At 44.0% G+C, this 15,329-nt stretch overlaps 5 protein-coding genes across 5 annotated transcripts; 2 read left to right on the top strand and 3 right to left on the bottom strand.

The window, feature by feature from the left end:
• Nucleotides 1–407: 407 nt before the first annotated feature.
• EAE97_005037 (uncharacterized protein) lies at nucleotides 408–2,116 on the top strand (the record flags this gene model as incomplete). Its single annotated transcript, XM_038875549.1, has 3 exons — nucleotides 408–610; nucleotides 662–922; nucleotides 976–2,116. The coding sequence occupies 3 exons, from the start codon at nucleotides 408–410 to the stop codon at nucleotides 2,114–2,116; spliced, it is 1,605 nt and encodes a 534-aa protein (XP_038733906.1).
• A 465-nt stretch (nucleotides 2,117–2,581) lies between these two features.
• Nucleotides 2,582–4,987, bottom strand: EAE97_005036 (uncharacterized protein; the record flags this gene model as incomplete). The annotated part of the gene is made up of 2 exons (XM_038875548.1): nucleotides 2,582–2,911; nucleotides 2,966–4,987. 2 exons carry the CDS (start codon nucleotides 4,985–4,987, stop codon nucleotides 2,582–2,584), a joined length of 2,352 nt encoding a protein of 783 aa, XP_038733905.1.
• Nucleotides 4,988–5,626: 639 nt separating this feature from the next.
• On the bottom strand, nucleotides 5,627–6,659 carry EAE97_005035 (uncharacterized protein; the record flags this gene model as incomplete). Its single annotated transcript, XM_038875547.1, has 4 exons — nucleotides 6,579–6,659; nucleotides 6,355–6,512; nucleotides 6,204–6,302; nucleotides 5,627–6,027 (listed from the first exon to the last, which is right to left on the bottom strand). Exons 1-4 carry the CDS (start codon nucleotides 6,620–6,622, stop codon nucleotides 5,627–5,629), a joined length of 702 nt encoding a protein of 233 aa, XP_038733904.1. The 5' UTR covers nucleotides 6,623–6,659.
• Nucleotides 6,660–7,396: 737 nt separating this feature from the next.
• EAE97_005034 (uncharacterized protein) lies at nucleotides 7,397–11,661 on the bottom strand (the record flags this gene model as incomplete). The annotated part of the gene is made up of 2 exons (XM_038875546.1): nucleotides 7,397–7,447; nucleotides 7,510–11,661. 2 exons carry the CDS (start codon nucleotides 11,659–11,661, stop codon nucleotides 7,397–7,399), a joined length of 4,203 nt encoding a protein of 1,400 aa, XP_038733903.1.
• Nucleotides 11,662–12,486: 825 nt separating this feature from the next.
• On the top strand, nucleotides 12,487–15,021 carry EAE97_005033 (uncharacterized protein; the record flags this gene model as incomplete). The annotated part of the gene is made up of 1 exon (XM_038875545.1): nucleotides 12,487–15,021. One exon carries the CDS (start codon nucleotides 12,487–12,489, stop codon nucleotides 15,019–15,021), a length of 2,535 nt encoding a protein of 844 aa, XP_038733902.1.
• Nucleotides 15,022–15,329: the final 308 nt, after the last annotated feature.

The following is a 15,329-nucleotide window of genomic DNA, read 5'->3' as shown; positions in this document are numbered from 1 at the left end:
CTCCTTTCTGCTTCATGTGCTTACCTAGACTTTTATGCTGATATTCACACAGACTTTCTTTTCAGATCTCACCTCTTTGCCCAGATGCATTCATTTGTAATATAATCCACCTATTATAACATTTTGAACCACTAATATTGTAAAAAGGGTTATATCATTCACTGTACCATACACATGAGGCTGTATATCTCATTCACTCTCCCTCGATATGCACTAGCGAAATAACGCATATAATTCAACCCCATCTATCTTAACCTTTCCTTAAAAATTGATTGAAATTCGATAAACATCCTAAAGTCAGAGAGTCACACTACATACATACACGTTTCTCAAAACAAGCCTTCTCACCCCCTCAATTATCTATCTCACTCAGCTACAGTCAGCCAGCCAGCTCGCTTATCGAAGTCATGACTTTAAATCCAACTGCTCTTGACCAGGTCCTTGCACCTCTCGATGTGGATATTAATAAGATTCATGCATTAGCCAAGAGTCTTTGTGAGACGTTCAAGACGTTGGCAAAGGAATCTTCAAATCAGTTTTTACCTACACCTATTTCTGAAGACGTGTTGAGACCGGATCATGGAAAGGGAAGATATTTGGCGATCGATATGTAAGTTTTCTGTCATAGACTGTTAGATAATTTGTATCTAACCTACAGTAGCGGAGGATCAAATCTGAGAGTGGGATTTATCGAGCTACTTGGCCCTTCTATTCAAGATGGTTTGGCATTACCAGGCAAAATTAATAGGCTACTTGAGAAGTCATGGCAAATTGGTGAAGACCACAAATACAACAACGCAGATGAACTTTTTGTGTGGATTGGAAAGTGTATTGCGGAAGTTGTTCAGGATGGAGTTGACGAATGGAGCTCACAGCTACCTTCTGAGTTGCCAATGGGTGTTACGATGAGTTTCCCAATGATGTTTGATGCCGTATTTATCATTGTTAAGCGGACGGCCACTAACACATGAATAGTCAAAACAAATTATCAGACGCAATTTTGATGTCCATGGGCAAGGGTTTTGCAATGACCTCAAATCTCAACCTTGGCGAGCAGCTCCTCAAAGGCTACGAAATATCAATTGCAACCTTGCCTCATCTTCCCCGCATCAAAATAACTGCCATAGTAAATGATGCCGTTGCAAGCCTAGTGTCCTTCCACCGACAGAAACGTACGCCGAATCAGAAGGTGGCCATGGGTCTAATCGTCGGCACTGGTTGTAATGCCACTATTCCCCTGTCATTCTCTAAACTTCATGTCACAAAATATCCATCCCACACCCTTAACACTATTGAGAGCAAACAGAAAGACACCAAGATCATAATTAACACTGAATGGTCCATCAATGGCACAGCTCCCCCTATTCACGCCCTGAACTTCATCACAAAATGGGACAAGATTCTCGACACCAACAGCGAAACTCCAGGTTTCATGCCCTTCGAATACATGACCGGCGGCAAATACCTCGGCGAACTAGGCCGTCTTATTATCCTGGAATATTTTACAACCCAACTCCAGCTACCATCCGAGACCCTTCCCACAGTTCTCCGCAAACGAAATGCTCTCGATGCAAGTATCCTAGCTAAAGTAGGAAGAGAAGATCGGCTATGCGAACCACTCGATCTCGCCATGCCGTTCCCTATAGATCAAACTAGCGGGAAACCCCATACCTGGACTCCGGAATTAGCAAATGTAGTTGTAATCGTAGCAAAGAAGATCGAGAAGCGTGCAGCGGGCATGGTAGCTGCTGCCATCATCGGTCTTCTCGCAGCAGCGGACGAACTCCATTTCTCGCCACCTTCCAACGACGCTTCAAGAACAACAAATCCCAACCAAACGATTCCCATCCACGCCTCAGAAAACGTAACAGAACTCTTCGTAGGCTACACAGGCTCTTGTATCTCCCACTTCCAAGACTATCTTGAAGATTGCCAGATGTATCTCGATGGTATCATGCACAAGGAATTCGGTCCCGATAAAGGCGGCAAGAAAATCGTACTAGAAGGGTGTATGTATGGAAGTATTATCGGAGCGGGTATCTTGGCAGGAACGGTAGAGTGTATGGAAGAAAGGCAACTTTTGGTCGAGGAATCGGTTGCGGATTTGGTGGGTTGAGATACGCACGCGTCGTGGGATTTTAGGGGGCTGAGGGATGAAGTTGCGGGCGGCATCTGCGTTGATCGATTGTATCGATTTATTTTATCTTGTTTGGGAAATAGAGTAGCGAGCATTAGTATGGGTGGGCATTTGCGTTTGCATTGGTACGGAGAAAGAAAAAAGATCCACAAACATGAGGACTGAATATGAGATACGAGATGAACGGCCAGCATTCTATGATAGATAGGTAGACAGGCAGACGGATACATCATATAGAGACACGTTGAGCAATTCACATCACTTACTTACTGAGACTTTTGCACATATTTGAAAGAATCAATCTCAAATGGGGATATCATACATTTCATTTCCACCCGGCTTCAGTTCCGCTAAGCCTTAAATAAATTATCCATATCCACGCCATGCCATTCATTGGAGACAATGTCTCCATATATTACAAATTTCTCATTTTCGTTCTCATCCTCAATGAAAACCGTTTACCCCATCCGTCAAATTTGTCAACTCCTCTTTTCTTTCTCTATATAGTTCTTGAGCTTCTCTCTCACGCTTGGAAACAAAGCCCACTCTCTCCCTCAAATCTTCCAATCTCCTCGAGATCGCTACATCTTCTGAGATCTGTAAAGTTTTGAATGCATCTAAGGAATAACTAGCTTTAGACAAAGCGTCAGCTGCTTCGCCAATTTTTTGGCGTAAAGTTTTAGCTCTTTGTTGGTAACCGCCTAAATGAAGGGCGAGTTTCTTTTCGGATTTGTTGCCCTTCTCAGCAGCAGCAACGATAGATTCTTGGACGTTCTAGGGAATTGTTAGATATTGAAGAGACAAAATTGGTAGGAATTCAGGGCTTACGTCAAAAGCATCTAGAAGCACCTGATGCTCATCAATCTCATCATCAGAATCGTATCCACTTAATCCAGGTAATAACGATGATTTATGAGCTTCGTCCCATGCCGCTCTAAAAGCATCTGATCCTTGCTCTACCAAGTCCTTGGGAACTTCCATCAACAACTGCAATCGTGCTTGTGAAAGATCATCATCCTCAAACACTTCAATGGCCTTCGGGGTGCCCCTCACTTTGGCTCCAGGTGTGGGGTACGTAAGGGCATCATTCGCGATCAATAAAGCTGCTTCTCTTTCAATAGAACCTTCAATTGTATCTTCAACGTTCTCCACAGTTTTCATTAATGCGTTGATATCGATAACTGATGGCCTTGGTAGCCCTCTTTGTAAAACTTGTGTTCGTCTTTTAAATTCTAGTTGTTCTCGAGCTTCTCGAATTTGTCGGTTCCTTCTATCCCTAAGCTCTGCGTCTTCCTCGGATAGTTCTTGAACACTAAAATTTTCTTGCTGCTCTTCCGGTAATTCTAATTCCCACTCGGTATCTTTTGGCTTTGGTAGAGATGCAAGACCAGCTTTCAGGGAATTTTTAAGGGTCATGTCTCTGATTTTTAAATCTTGAGGTGTTCTCCCAACCAACTCCATCTCACCGTCTGCGTTCAGTGCAAAACTATCTCGAGGAGTTCGCATTGGTGTAGCTCCTACGACGTTTCTTGCGGGAGTTGCACCGATTCCATTTGCACGAAATGGGGTTGCCATAGGATTAGGTGTTTCCATTTGATGCCTTCGAGGCGTAACGCCACCGAATCCTGTGCTACCAGATCCTTCGTGCAAAGGTGTATTCTCTCCTCCTAGAAGTGATGATTGTGTCTCGGTCAGAGCTCTGATATTTCGTATTTCGTTGGCGATATGGTCCTCTTGTGCTGGGGCTCGCGGTGTTCGAATTGGTGCTCCACTGTTTATAGTCGAATATGTATTCACAAGCCCTCTTGTTGCATCGCTCTCGCTCGACCTCGCCACAATGTTCGCCCTCTCCCCTATCATACCCATCTTTACAATTTCCTCGAGTTCCCCCTCACCAACCTGAGGTGCTGGTAGTACCAGCGCCCGTCTCTTACTACTCTGTTCTGCTTCCCGAATTTTTTGCATCTGCCCGGCTTTCATGGCCGCTTGGTATGATGCCGATGGGGCGTTTTTATCATTCTTTTGTCGTTTTGGATCCTGGTTATCATCTTGGTCTCCTTTGCGCTTAATCGCAAGTTGCTGTTTTCGTGGATCAAAAGCTGCTCTTTGCTTCTCGTTCTGTATAGATTCGTCGCCTGTATCGTAAAATCCAGGAGCGGGGGCTTTTTCGAAAGGAATATCGGCGTTGTAATCCATCATTCCCTTCTTCCGATTAACCACTTTGATATTGATGCCAGCATTCTTAAGCTCTCTGCGCTTCTGCAGAACGGCCAACCTTCTCGTCTCTTCCAATTGACGTTCACGAGCCTTCCTCTTCGCCTTCTTACCCTGTGTATTTGCTAAACGGGCGCGAGCTTCACTTAACATTTCTTTTTCATCCTCATCTAAATCAACAGTATCTGGCCTCGCAGGTTTCGATTCTGGATCTGGATCGACTTCCCCAGGTCGCAATCTGCGTACATCATCCGCAGATGGTGCTTTGTTTTCTCCGCCATCTGGTCCACCAAGACCAAACTCTCCAGCCTCTTTCTGTTCCGCTTCATCGAGTAATTTCTGATACCTTTCAAGGCATTGGGTCGCTGTTCGTCCGACAATAGGAGCAATAGTTCGCCATTGTGTTGGCATTAACTTCGCCAAGTGTAACAATTTTTCGTCCTCTTCCTTGCTCCATTCTATTTTGCGAATACCTGGATCTAACCATTCGCTCCATCTTGCTTTACATTGCTTCGGTGTCTTTCTTGCGAGAAGTGAGGAAACTCGAGCCCATTGATTCAATCCATATTTCGAAACACTTGCTTTTAGAATTTCATCTTCGATATTAGTCCAAACTCCACCTTTGACAACTGGCATTTTGGCGTTTGAAGTTGTTGATTTGTCTTGCCTAGTTTCTGCTTTATGTTGATGCGCCTGGAAGCTTGAGTCGCGAGAAATAAATCTTGGGACCTTGCCAATCACTAGCGCGAGATATCTACGGTCATCACGTGATTGATATTCGACGTCGGTCCTTTGCCCTCATCCGCCCGAATATTGTGCGTTTTACAAGTGACATACGAAATAATGTATAATATTGGTTAATGTCCTCAGCTTCTATGAGCAAGGAAAAGATGTTTATTTTCATGGTCATGCATTTTTCTTATACGATACGGTGATTATCAAGGGCGAAAGTCGATGATGACCACGGGGAAGTCAGCCATAGAATTCCAGCTTAGAAATTTCCCCAGGAAAAGTTCACTGGAATCACGACTCAGGCAGAAGCATTTCACATTCCAGTAAGCACAAGTATCGTGTCATAATGTATTGTCAAGTCAAAAAGGCTGAAGCTTATATTTCAAAAGGAGTGGTATGTAATCGTGGGTTTAACTTCACTGCAAATTTCATAGTCAATCTTTCCTTTCTGTTTGTCTGCAAAACGAGTGTAGCAATGAGCTTAAGTTCAAGCACGAAACAAAGATCTTAAAGACCCCCACCTATTCCAAATTCCTACAAGCCCTATGCCGGCGTTGGGGAGCAAACAAAAGTCGTAGTAGTAGTTGCCACATCTGCCGTTACTGTTGTCGTGAATACCACAGCAGGACCGACACCTCCAATAGGCTTCACACTCAAAGCGCCACAGCCTGCACAATCTACGCTGCTAGTAGCTGTGACTGTAGATGGAAAAAGGGTTTCTGTAGGCCCATGGGTAAACTGTTTAAATCGGCTTAGAGTAGACGTGCATGGAATGAGTGGACCTCCTTGTCTCTTGGTTGGGGGTAATTGAGGACCGCCGGGATTGTAGGATAGCGGTGTTGCTCCTTCAGTGACAGTCACCGTCGTCAAATCTGTGGCACAGCCTGTTTGGCATTTCGCACACGCGCCTGGAACCGTTACTGTTGGAGTTGCTACACAACATTCTGTAAAGACCGTCAGTATTGCCGATCAACAAAGGATGGTATGATAATGTGGGACGAATAGGTGGGTTTGTAAAGAAAAGCAAAAGAATCTTATAGAAAGAAATACAAAAGTGTAGTCCGAGACCAGGAAACATAATCTAAGAATAAGAAGGATTTAGTGAACCGGTTTAGCTTACTATCACTAGGCGGCACTGTGATTGTAGTCGTTGATAAAAGAATACACAATGGCACGGGACCACATGTAGCAGGATTGAAGGTCTTCGTTCCTGAGCAAGCTATGGTCATATTAATTAGCTGATACTACTTAATGGAAGAAGAATGGCGTACGGAAAGAGTTCTGAATGGTGGTAATTGAGCGAGTATAGCAAGAATGTGGAACTGCCTTAACCGTCGAGATGGTACTAATGTACGTGGTAGTTATCAAGCTTGGAGCACATGCTTCGGAACGATGGCGAAGGGCTTCAGGGATACAGTAGACATTTTGTCTAAAATAAATCAATGTAAGTATTTGTGAATTTCAAGACGGTTGAGAGAACTCGAAAAGCACTTACACTGCAGTCAACAAAAGGATACCGGTAGTGTAAAGATGATACATGATGAAAGTTTTGTTTGGGAATGTCTATGGTGTAGAAGTTATCTAAAAGTTATTGTGTTGATCGATTTGGAGAATCCATATTGTGGAAGAGACAAGTCGTATATATATATATATCATCAGCCAGCTATTGAGCCTCGTTCCTTCCACGAATCATCCCTCGCTACCTCGCGGAATGGATCATCGCATTCACAAACTCAACGGGGAAACGCACCTACGCACCAGGCTTGTCTTACCGAGCTAGATCGTCAGCTGAAAGGGCTTGTACGATCTCGTTATTTGTGTCATGAGAAATTGACATTGCTTACGCGAATCAATTCTCGTATTCAAGTGTTTCGTGTGACATTAAGATCGCTCTCCCGGAGTGTCATCACGTTTGCTATTTGGTTTGATACGAACGCCTTATGAAATAACTAGATGGAAGCTTGAACCTGGATTTGGAGGCTCAGCCTGTTAAGAGTAAACTGTAACTTTCAAAAGAGCAATATGTTCGCCATATTTGTGGATAAGATATTTTCTGATTTTGCTTGTTCTATACAATTCCTTTATATGAAGGAAGAACCGTTAGCTTACACGTTAATCATACATTGTCAGCCATTTCATTAGTTTTCAACGCCTTGTAATGTAAACGCCCTCGCTATGCTAAAATAAAAGGATCTGCCGAGGAATTCAATCCAAAATGTGTATCCTGCTCTTCAAAGCCCGCCTTACCGGAATGCAGCCGGCACCCGAAATCATATCCCAGACGAAACAAATCCATGATAATCGTTAACTCAACTAAGAGAAGAAGTATTGACTTTGCTTAAGACGTGTCACATCGAAAGCTCCCTGCATGAAAATTAGTCGTCAGCCAGACTGAGCCAGTATTATAGTTTAGAATGTGTGCTTACCTTCTTAGGAATAGGGGCGAACTTCAATGGAAGCCAAACCAATTGGGGTGTTTGATTTGGTCGAGACTTCGGCTTCATTGAGGTCTCAAATCCATCTTTGGGTGCGGTTTCTAATTCTGCCTCTTCTGAAATCTCTTCCGCCGCCTCCAATTCAATGTTCGTATTATCTTCAATAGCTTCCTCTAGAGCTTCGTCCGTAGCACCGGTATCCCAGCTGGATACAGTGTCATGCTCTTTAGCTGACCTTGAGTTGACCATGTTTCCCAAACCCACGGTTTTAACATCTAATTCCGGATCTAACTCGGCCTCACCCGTCATAACTTCGTATATACTAGCTGATGTAACCATGCGCTTCCCTTCTTCTACTTCTTCTGGGTTAGATGAATTAAGAAGGCGCAGCCTCTTTACCTCCCTCAATAAATCGCTGTTTCTATCCTTCTCAGTTGTCTTGAGGGATTTGCGATATTGAGAAATCTTAGTGTACGCTAGAGTTCCCGGCTTGACTTTCACAAGCTGCATGTAATCCTTGTACCGAGTAGCCATTTCCGCTGCCAAGCGTCCAATAACATCGTCACTATGAATCTCGATGAAGGCATCTCTCAAAAATGTGTTCATCGTATCGATATCAGCGGCGTGTGTCCAAAATGAATCGTGAACAGCCGCAAACGCTAAATTTGCTTCACTACATTTCACTGCTGAAAGAAGCATATGAGTTGCATCTAGAGAGTGGATGAAATTGGGAGGAAAAGCTTGGAGTTGTTTACGACTGCTGACGGGATCCGATCGATGCGGTTCAGATAAGCTGAGAAGTTGAAGGTTTGTGCGCACTAGCCGTGATTTGTGAGTTCTATAGGGTTGGACAACTGGCAAGTTCAAAGGTGTCGTCCAAATCACACTAGATTTAAATTGAGAAATGTCATCTAAACTTGATGCAGCTCGTTTAGAAGTACGTCCTCCTTGCTCTGAGGCTTTTGCGACTATCCTCTCAATTTGCTCAGGTGTTAGACTATTTGAAATTCGGGACGCACAATCTCCAAGCCAGTACTGAATGTCGTGAGCCCCCTTGAACATAGTGGAAAGAGCGGTAAAGATCTTAGTGACTACGTAAGATGCTAGAGTCCCTGGATTAATTTCTTCGTTATCAGGCAAATCTTTATGAGCTGCCACAAGTTGTTTTCGGACTTGTGCTTTAGCTCCAATGAAGGTGACTCCGTAGACGTTAGTCATAACGGTTTGTTTGACAACTTTACGGGTTATTTTCCCGCTCAAAACTTTGGCTTTGGGGTGGTCGGCAAGCAGATCTTTTGCGATACTCTCCTTCACGAGATTTGCGACTGCAGTATAGACATCCGCCGGGCGATCACCAGGCTCGAGGTTGACTTGCTGGGCACCCCATACGTCACCACCTAATGCTGCGTAATGTTGAAGACCATTACAAGTACCATCTTGATGAACAGGTAAATATGAAATGAAACTAGCTGGATCTCCAGATTCAAGCGCGTTCTTGAATTCCATACATGCCGCTAAGCATTGCCACGGATCTTCGGCCTGTAGCCACCACCTTTTGCCTCCCAGTGGGTTTGTTGCCGAGTCGTAGATTTCGTCTATATTTTTGTTTGCGAATTCTTCTCTCTCTTGAAGACTCGCTTTATCGAACCCGTATACGTTGGCGAGGTGAACCTTGAGCCACCTTAAACCAGAAGTACCAAGTTCCTTCCCAGTCCCAAACATCATAAGCCCTCGACAATGATCTGCTCCCATGTGGTTAAGGTAGGGAGGAATGGGATATGCTCTTCCACGAAAATCCACGTTATGTGGGAAGTAGAAGGTTTTATCGCGCAGAGCTCTAGCGATTTCTAGTTGGAAATTTTGGAAACAACGTTGAGAATGGAAACTCGACTTAGAGTTTTCTACTTTCTTGACTGCAGTGACCCATCTTCGGCGTTCGAGTGGGTCGGAAGAGGTCTCGGGCTCGGGGGGGTAATCTAGTTTTGGCTTGTCCGGAGCAAGGTTTGCAATTGCGTCACCGGAATTCCATGCCTCTAGCATAATATCAAAGACTGGCTGGTTGATTCTCCAAGATTGTTCTCCCAGTATGTTGAGGCCTTTGAAAACTGTTGATAAATTGCCCCGATCAATAGCAGCATCCGCATAATTTCTTTGATCTGCATCTCCATTCTTAACGCGCATGACCCTTCCGGGATGCTTAAGAAAGCCACCAGAACTAAAACCAGTCCATGGCTCGGGCTTTACAAGCATGGGAAGATGTTTTGCAAGAAGGCTGTGAACAGGCTCGCGCTTGAGCTGATCAACAATGACTTTATTGGCGTTGATCACACCGAGCTTTCTACCCATTCTGTATTGCTGGGCATGAGAAAAGGCAGGTTGCATTTGAGTAACAGTCTCGTTGGTTTCAGGGTGTATCATTGTAACTGGAACTTTTGCAACCTTCAGTAAAGATTCCAATAAGAAAGATCCAACTTTGGCTTTAATTCCAACAGACCACTCATGCGCACGAATTTGCGAAGAAACAAAAGCATCAGGCGAAAAGCTTGGAGAGTCGTCGTTATCAATCAATTCTTCGCTAGCACCGCGTGCTCTCGCTTTGAGAATTCGAAGCATTCGAACTCTGTCGGCTACGCTGTCGGACCACGAGGGCTTCGCCATGTTTTTCTGTATCGTTTCGAAAATGCTCTCATCTTCTACACTTTTAGCGATTTGCAAGATAGAAAATGATAGTGTAAGTCCTTTGTCAATTCCTGAAGACGACAACGCGTGCATATGAGCGATAATTGTCAGCGCTGCGAGCTTCTCAGCTGGGAGGTAGCGTAAAAAGGGCCCGTATTCGCATCTGCTTATATCTGCTGCGCTTCGTTGCTGCTTCATTTCTGCTTCGTCGATGGCTTTTAATTCTTCTTTCAGAGCATCTGTCAAAGCTACATGCCATTTCCACATTCTCGCTCCTAGTGATTTCGATTGTAGTGAGGTATTTAATCCTAATTTTGACAAATTCACGCTCTCATCCTTCCAACGATCTATGGCAGCCTGTACAGCATCTTCTTCTAATTGCGCCTGGATAGCCCTCTGCTGTTCCTCACTCATTTTTGACATATCATATCCTGCAGATGGTAGAGAAGAAAAAAGCGACAAGGTTTTTCTCAATGACTTCAGTCCAAGACCCTTTTGTTCGGTTTGGCGAACTTCCGGAACTGATGTGCCTGTTTTTTCGACATATTGTAGAACTCCGTCGGAAGGATCTACTGCTCTGGGCGTCTCAGAGACAAAGATATCTTGAAGATCTCCAAGTCCCTCCGCTAGATTGTATGTGGGGCAAATATGGTTGATGATGTCCAGTTCGTGGGGTAGCAAAACGTTACATGCTAGAACCTCCAAACCAGCTTCTCCTTGGACCATATCCATATATCTTGATACCAGTCTATCACGTCGTTGACCTGGAGGCGATTGAAGTGAAGCCTTCAGCATATATGCTACAGTCAAGGCATCTTGTGGAAGGTTCTTGTTTCGTACTTCGAGTTCGAACCACTTGTGCAGAAACTGTGTCGCTTGCTCTGAGGGCTTCATCGTAATCTCGTGGACTGCAGCACGTAAGAATTGGTTTTGTAATTGTAGTAGTGTCTCTCTGTCGACTTCTTCCATTTGTGCCAGGCGTTTAAAAATCACACTCGCACGCTCTATTCTCCCAACTTGAAGGCAAGCAATGAGTAATGCTATAATTTCATCGCTAGTACCGCCGACCGCATCATTACCTCCACGCCGATGTCTTATGGGAGCTCCCGCGCTGTCATCCGGAATTATGATTGGCGACTGAAGTTTTGGTATACTGAATGGCAATGATGCATAATTGTGCGATGATGAATTATGTAACCCTTCGAAGGGAATCTCTTCGAACGGCTGGTTTATGGCCGTTGCTAATGACCGCGATGGAGGTTTTGTAGCATTGTCTCTCGAGTTTCGTCTTCTCCGCAAACCAGTCGCATGATGCCCTGAGTCGACATTAATATTCCGGCATGCCACAACTTGATTCGAGTGGATAGTTGGATATAGAAAAGGAAGATATGCTTGTTGTTGACGTTTAAGTCTATCAGCAATTGGGTTGCCACGAGCTTTTCGCCCTGCAGCTCGGACAAGCATTTTTGATAGATGGAGAGGATAAACTCGAAGGAGGGGAAACAGAGTTATATCCTAAGAAAAAGATTATACAGAAAAAAGAGTGGTATGAAAAAAACTATCTTTAAAATTCGAAGGACAAAACTAATGCGCTCATAATCAGTACAATTCACAAATAGTAAATGTACAATGCTTTTGAGATCTAGAGATCAATGTGTGAACGAAGGATGGATAGGTCACAATTTGAAGGCAAAATTGAACATTTTTTTCTTCGGTTTGGACCTGGTATGTACCGACTGGATAAGCAGAAACTGTTACAGGGGTCACTTTCGATAAGAGTCCAATCAGCTGTGTCCGGAATTTAGCCGTCAGCGAGCCGATCAGCCTTGTGAGATTTGAGCCAATTATAAGTATCTGTCAGCTTAGCTGACTACTCGCCTTACAGACTGATAAAAGCTCTACTTCGTCAGCCTTGCGTATATCACCACGTGACTAACCTTACGCTCAAGTCTGCTCTACATTCTTTCGACATTGTATGTCAGGTACTACTGGTAGGTATTATTTTGGCAATTCATCAGAACCTAAAAGGAAATCATTGATTTTCAACCATCCCTTGATTAATTGGTAGTATACCTACCTATTCTACACAAGCGTACCTAATCCTCCAATCTATGCCCATCTACCAGTACCTACTCGGGGGGAATTACAACAAAACGGTAGCCCCGCGAGATCTCACTGGATGCATGTTCGCTAAAATCTTCCCCGGAAAAAATGTCTAACCCAGGCAATTGGAAACCACAATCCTTCATGCTATAGTTGAATGTTTACAAACATTACCAATTGTTCAGTATGGTTGTTAGTAAAGCCATAAGAGCTACTGGGTGCGCATCATGTCGCTTATCATTATTACGAAATGTGGTGTCGCTCCCAATTCGAACTATGCCAGCATCTGGGAAACTTCAGGCGCATAAGCTTCCGAGGCAACAAATTCGATTTCTATCCGATTCACGATTGATCGAACAGGATGATACTTCCAAGCATGAGGAGAATTCGGAAGACCGGAAGGTTCTAGATGGGGACAAGGCAGATAAAGAGGAGGTCGAGAATGAAAATCTCCAAGATCAGGATATTCTGGAAGATCGAGACCTTTTGGATGAGAACCAGGCAATTGGGGAACAGGCCGAGAATTCGATTTCTGCTGTGCCATGGTATTTACAAGTTGAAGCACCTCAAAAAACGCCTCAAACCCTTTCTGAACGTCAAAGAATTCCAGATCTACCAGAATTGCCACCTCCGATACTCGAACCTATGCTACAAGAGATCTCGGTCGACTTAGGCCTCGACAATCTTACGATACTAGATTTACGAAAGCTTGACCCTCCACCTGCACTAGGAGCGAATTTGATAATGCTTATTGGAACTGCACGAAGTGAAAAGCATTTACATGTCTCTGCCGATCGATTGTGTCGGTGGTTGAGAAGTACATATAAATTACGGCCAAGCGCAGATGGACTATTGGGAAGAAATGAATTGAAATTGAAGTTGAGACGCAAATCACGGAGAGCTAAGCTTCTAGGCAGTGTGGGTGATGAGAGTGGCGATGATGGCATAAGAACGGGTTGGGTTTGCGTTGATATAGGTGTGGTTGAGAGCCCAGATATACATGAAAATGCTACACCCGAAGGCGATGGCTTTGTAGGCTTTGGAAGACGGACCGATGGTGTCAGAATTGTCGTTCAAATGCTTACTGAAGAGAAAAGAGAAGAGATCGATCTAGAAAAGTTATGGGGTGGAATTTTGCGAAGGTCTGGTCAGTCGGAAGTTGAAGTTGAAGAGGTAGTTGAAGATGCGGAGGTCGGAGAAGCAACATCTGCATCGATTTCTCAACCTTTACAACATGCTGCAGCACCAACCGTTAAACCTCGAGGTTTTCAAATCCCTCAGACTCGGCAATTTCATACTTCGGTAGAAAGAAAATCTGACAATCCAAGGGGCCAACACCCAGACGGTATCTTATCCTCACCACAACAAGACGGATCAATTGAAAACAAAAGACTAACAGAACTTCAGCAATCAGTACTTTCCGACTTCTCCCTTGGTGAATTCGAAAGGGCGAAAAACAGTGTTTTGGAATACTGTGCTAACAACGTAGAGTTGGATTGGCAAAGTTTCTTGTTGCACCACTTGCGGATGTATCTTGAGAATGTCTCAGAGGAACAGGCAATGTTTGATTTGGGCAAAGGATATACTCCTGGGGACACATCCTTCCTCGAGTGTTTTAAAGATGTTGTGGCCGGTGTCGGAGACCCCCACCACTCCGCACCATTCAGGTGGGATTATGTCTTTTGGCTATTCCATCATGCTCGAGATATTGGACACCCTTGGTTTCATACCTTGAATTTAATAAACTTGTTCAGAAGATTTGAAAGAAAGAAAAATGACGATAGTGATATATCTGATGAATATTACCACAGAATCATACGTACCATACTTGAACCTGTCCATGGCCCTTCAGACACGAACTCCGCTCCTTCACGCCTTAATGCCCGGCTCGCATTAAAGGTCATTCAAACAATGTACAGACGCGGTCACAAGATTTTTACCGGAGAAATGTTCGTGACTTTACAAGAAGCCACAGAACGTATTCCAGACCTTGAAATCACAACTGTTCAACCAGAAGCGACTGTTAATGATTCTTTCGGAATACCCACAAAAGCAATGTCGCCAATTCAGCGTCGCATCCATACTCTAATGATGAGCCTCGAGTCACCTCCCTTTTCAGATGAATCTAGAATGCGACTGATGCAACTATATGCACGAAATGAACAGTGGGTAGCCTTTTGGGATATTTGGAGATTGCCTCTTCGTCAATCCAAATCACAATCAGCCGACATGTATGCATACGTGTTTCAGAGGGTAGCAGAGACGGGGCATCAGAAACTCTGTATAAAAGCATTACACACTTGGATTGAGGACTTAGACCGTGAAGAACCCTCTGTGAAACTAGAAGGTGATGTCGCAGAAGCTATTAAAGCTTGTTTGATGGTTGCGGAGAAGGGCATCGAGCAAGAAGCAATTGCGAATCCTGAGAAAACCGGGCAATGGCATTCTTTATGGCGCAGATGCCATGGGGGAGATGAAGAATGGAAGAAAATCGTTGATATCATGGTTGCTGACTATGAGCAAGGCGTTGGCCAGAATGATGCTGTTGAATTGAATAAGAATGATGCTATGGTTACTGATCAAGAATCTAACAAGATCTATGGTGATAAGTATCAGAAGGACCCAGTCAGGTCTAAGGAAACCCCATTAGGGCAAGAATTTTCTCCCGTGACCTTCCAGCAAGAAATTGGTCAACGCGAGGATGCAAATACCCGCGGATGATACAATATGTATGGATTCGGCAGAGGAGACAATGAAAGAGTAAAGTATTGACGACATGAATGATAACGTATTTGAATGAAGTCGGTGACAGCTTGGGCATTGAAGCCTCCTTCAAGGAGCAACAGCCGGGCCACCTGGTATCTTTGCAAATTGCTGCCTCTTAATGAACGTGAATATTTTACCACTTTTCTTGTGCTTTCTGACTTGACTTTGACGATTCCCCCAAAGGATAAGATGCAGAATGTTAATACCATTAGAGCTCGTTATTTGAACTCAGTTAATATTGTTACTTTCCTTTTTATCTACCG

This window comes from Botrytis byssoidea (genome assembly GCF_014898295.1).
Source record: "Botrytis byssoidea strain MUCL 94 chromosome Unknown BBYS_008, whole genome shotgun sequence".
NCBI classification, from domain to species: domain Eukaryota; kingdom Fungi; phylum Ascomycota; class Leotiomycetes; order Helotiales; family Sclerotiniaceae; genus Botrytis; species Botrytis byssoidea.
Note: the sequence above shows the minus strand (reverse complement) of the source record. Positions and strands in the feature narration are given on the sequence as shown.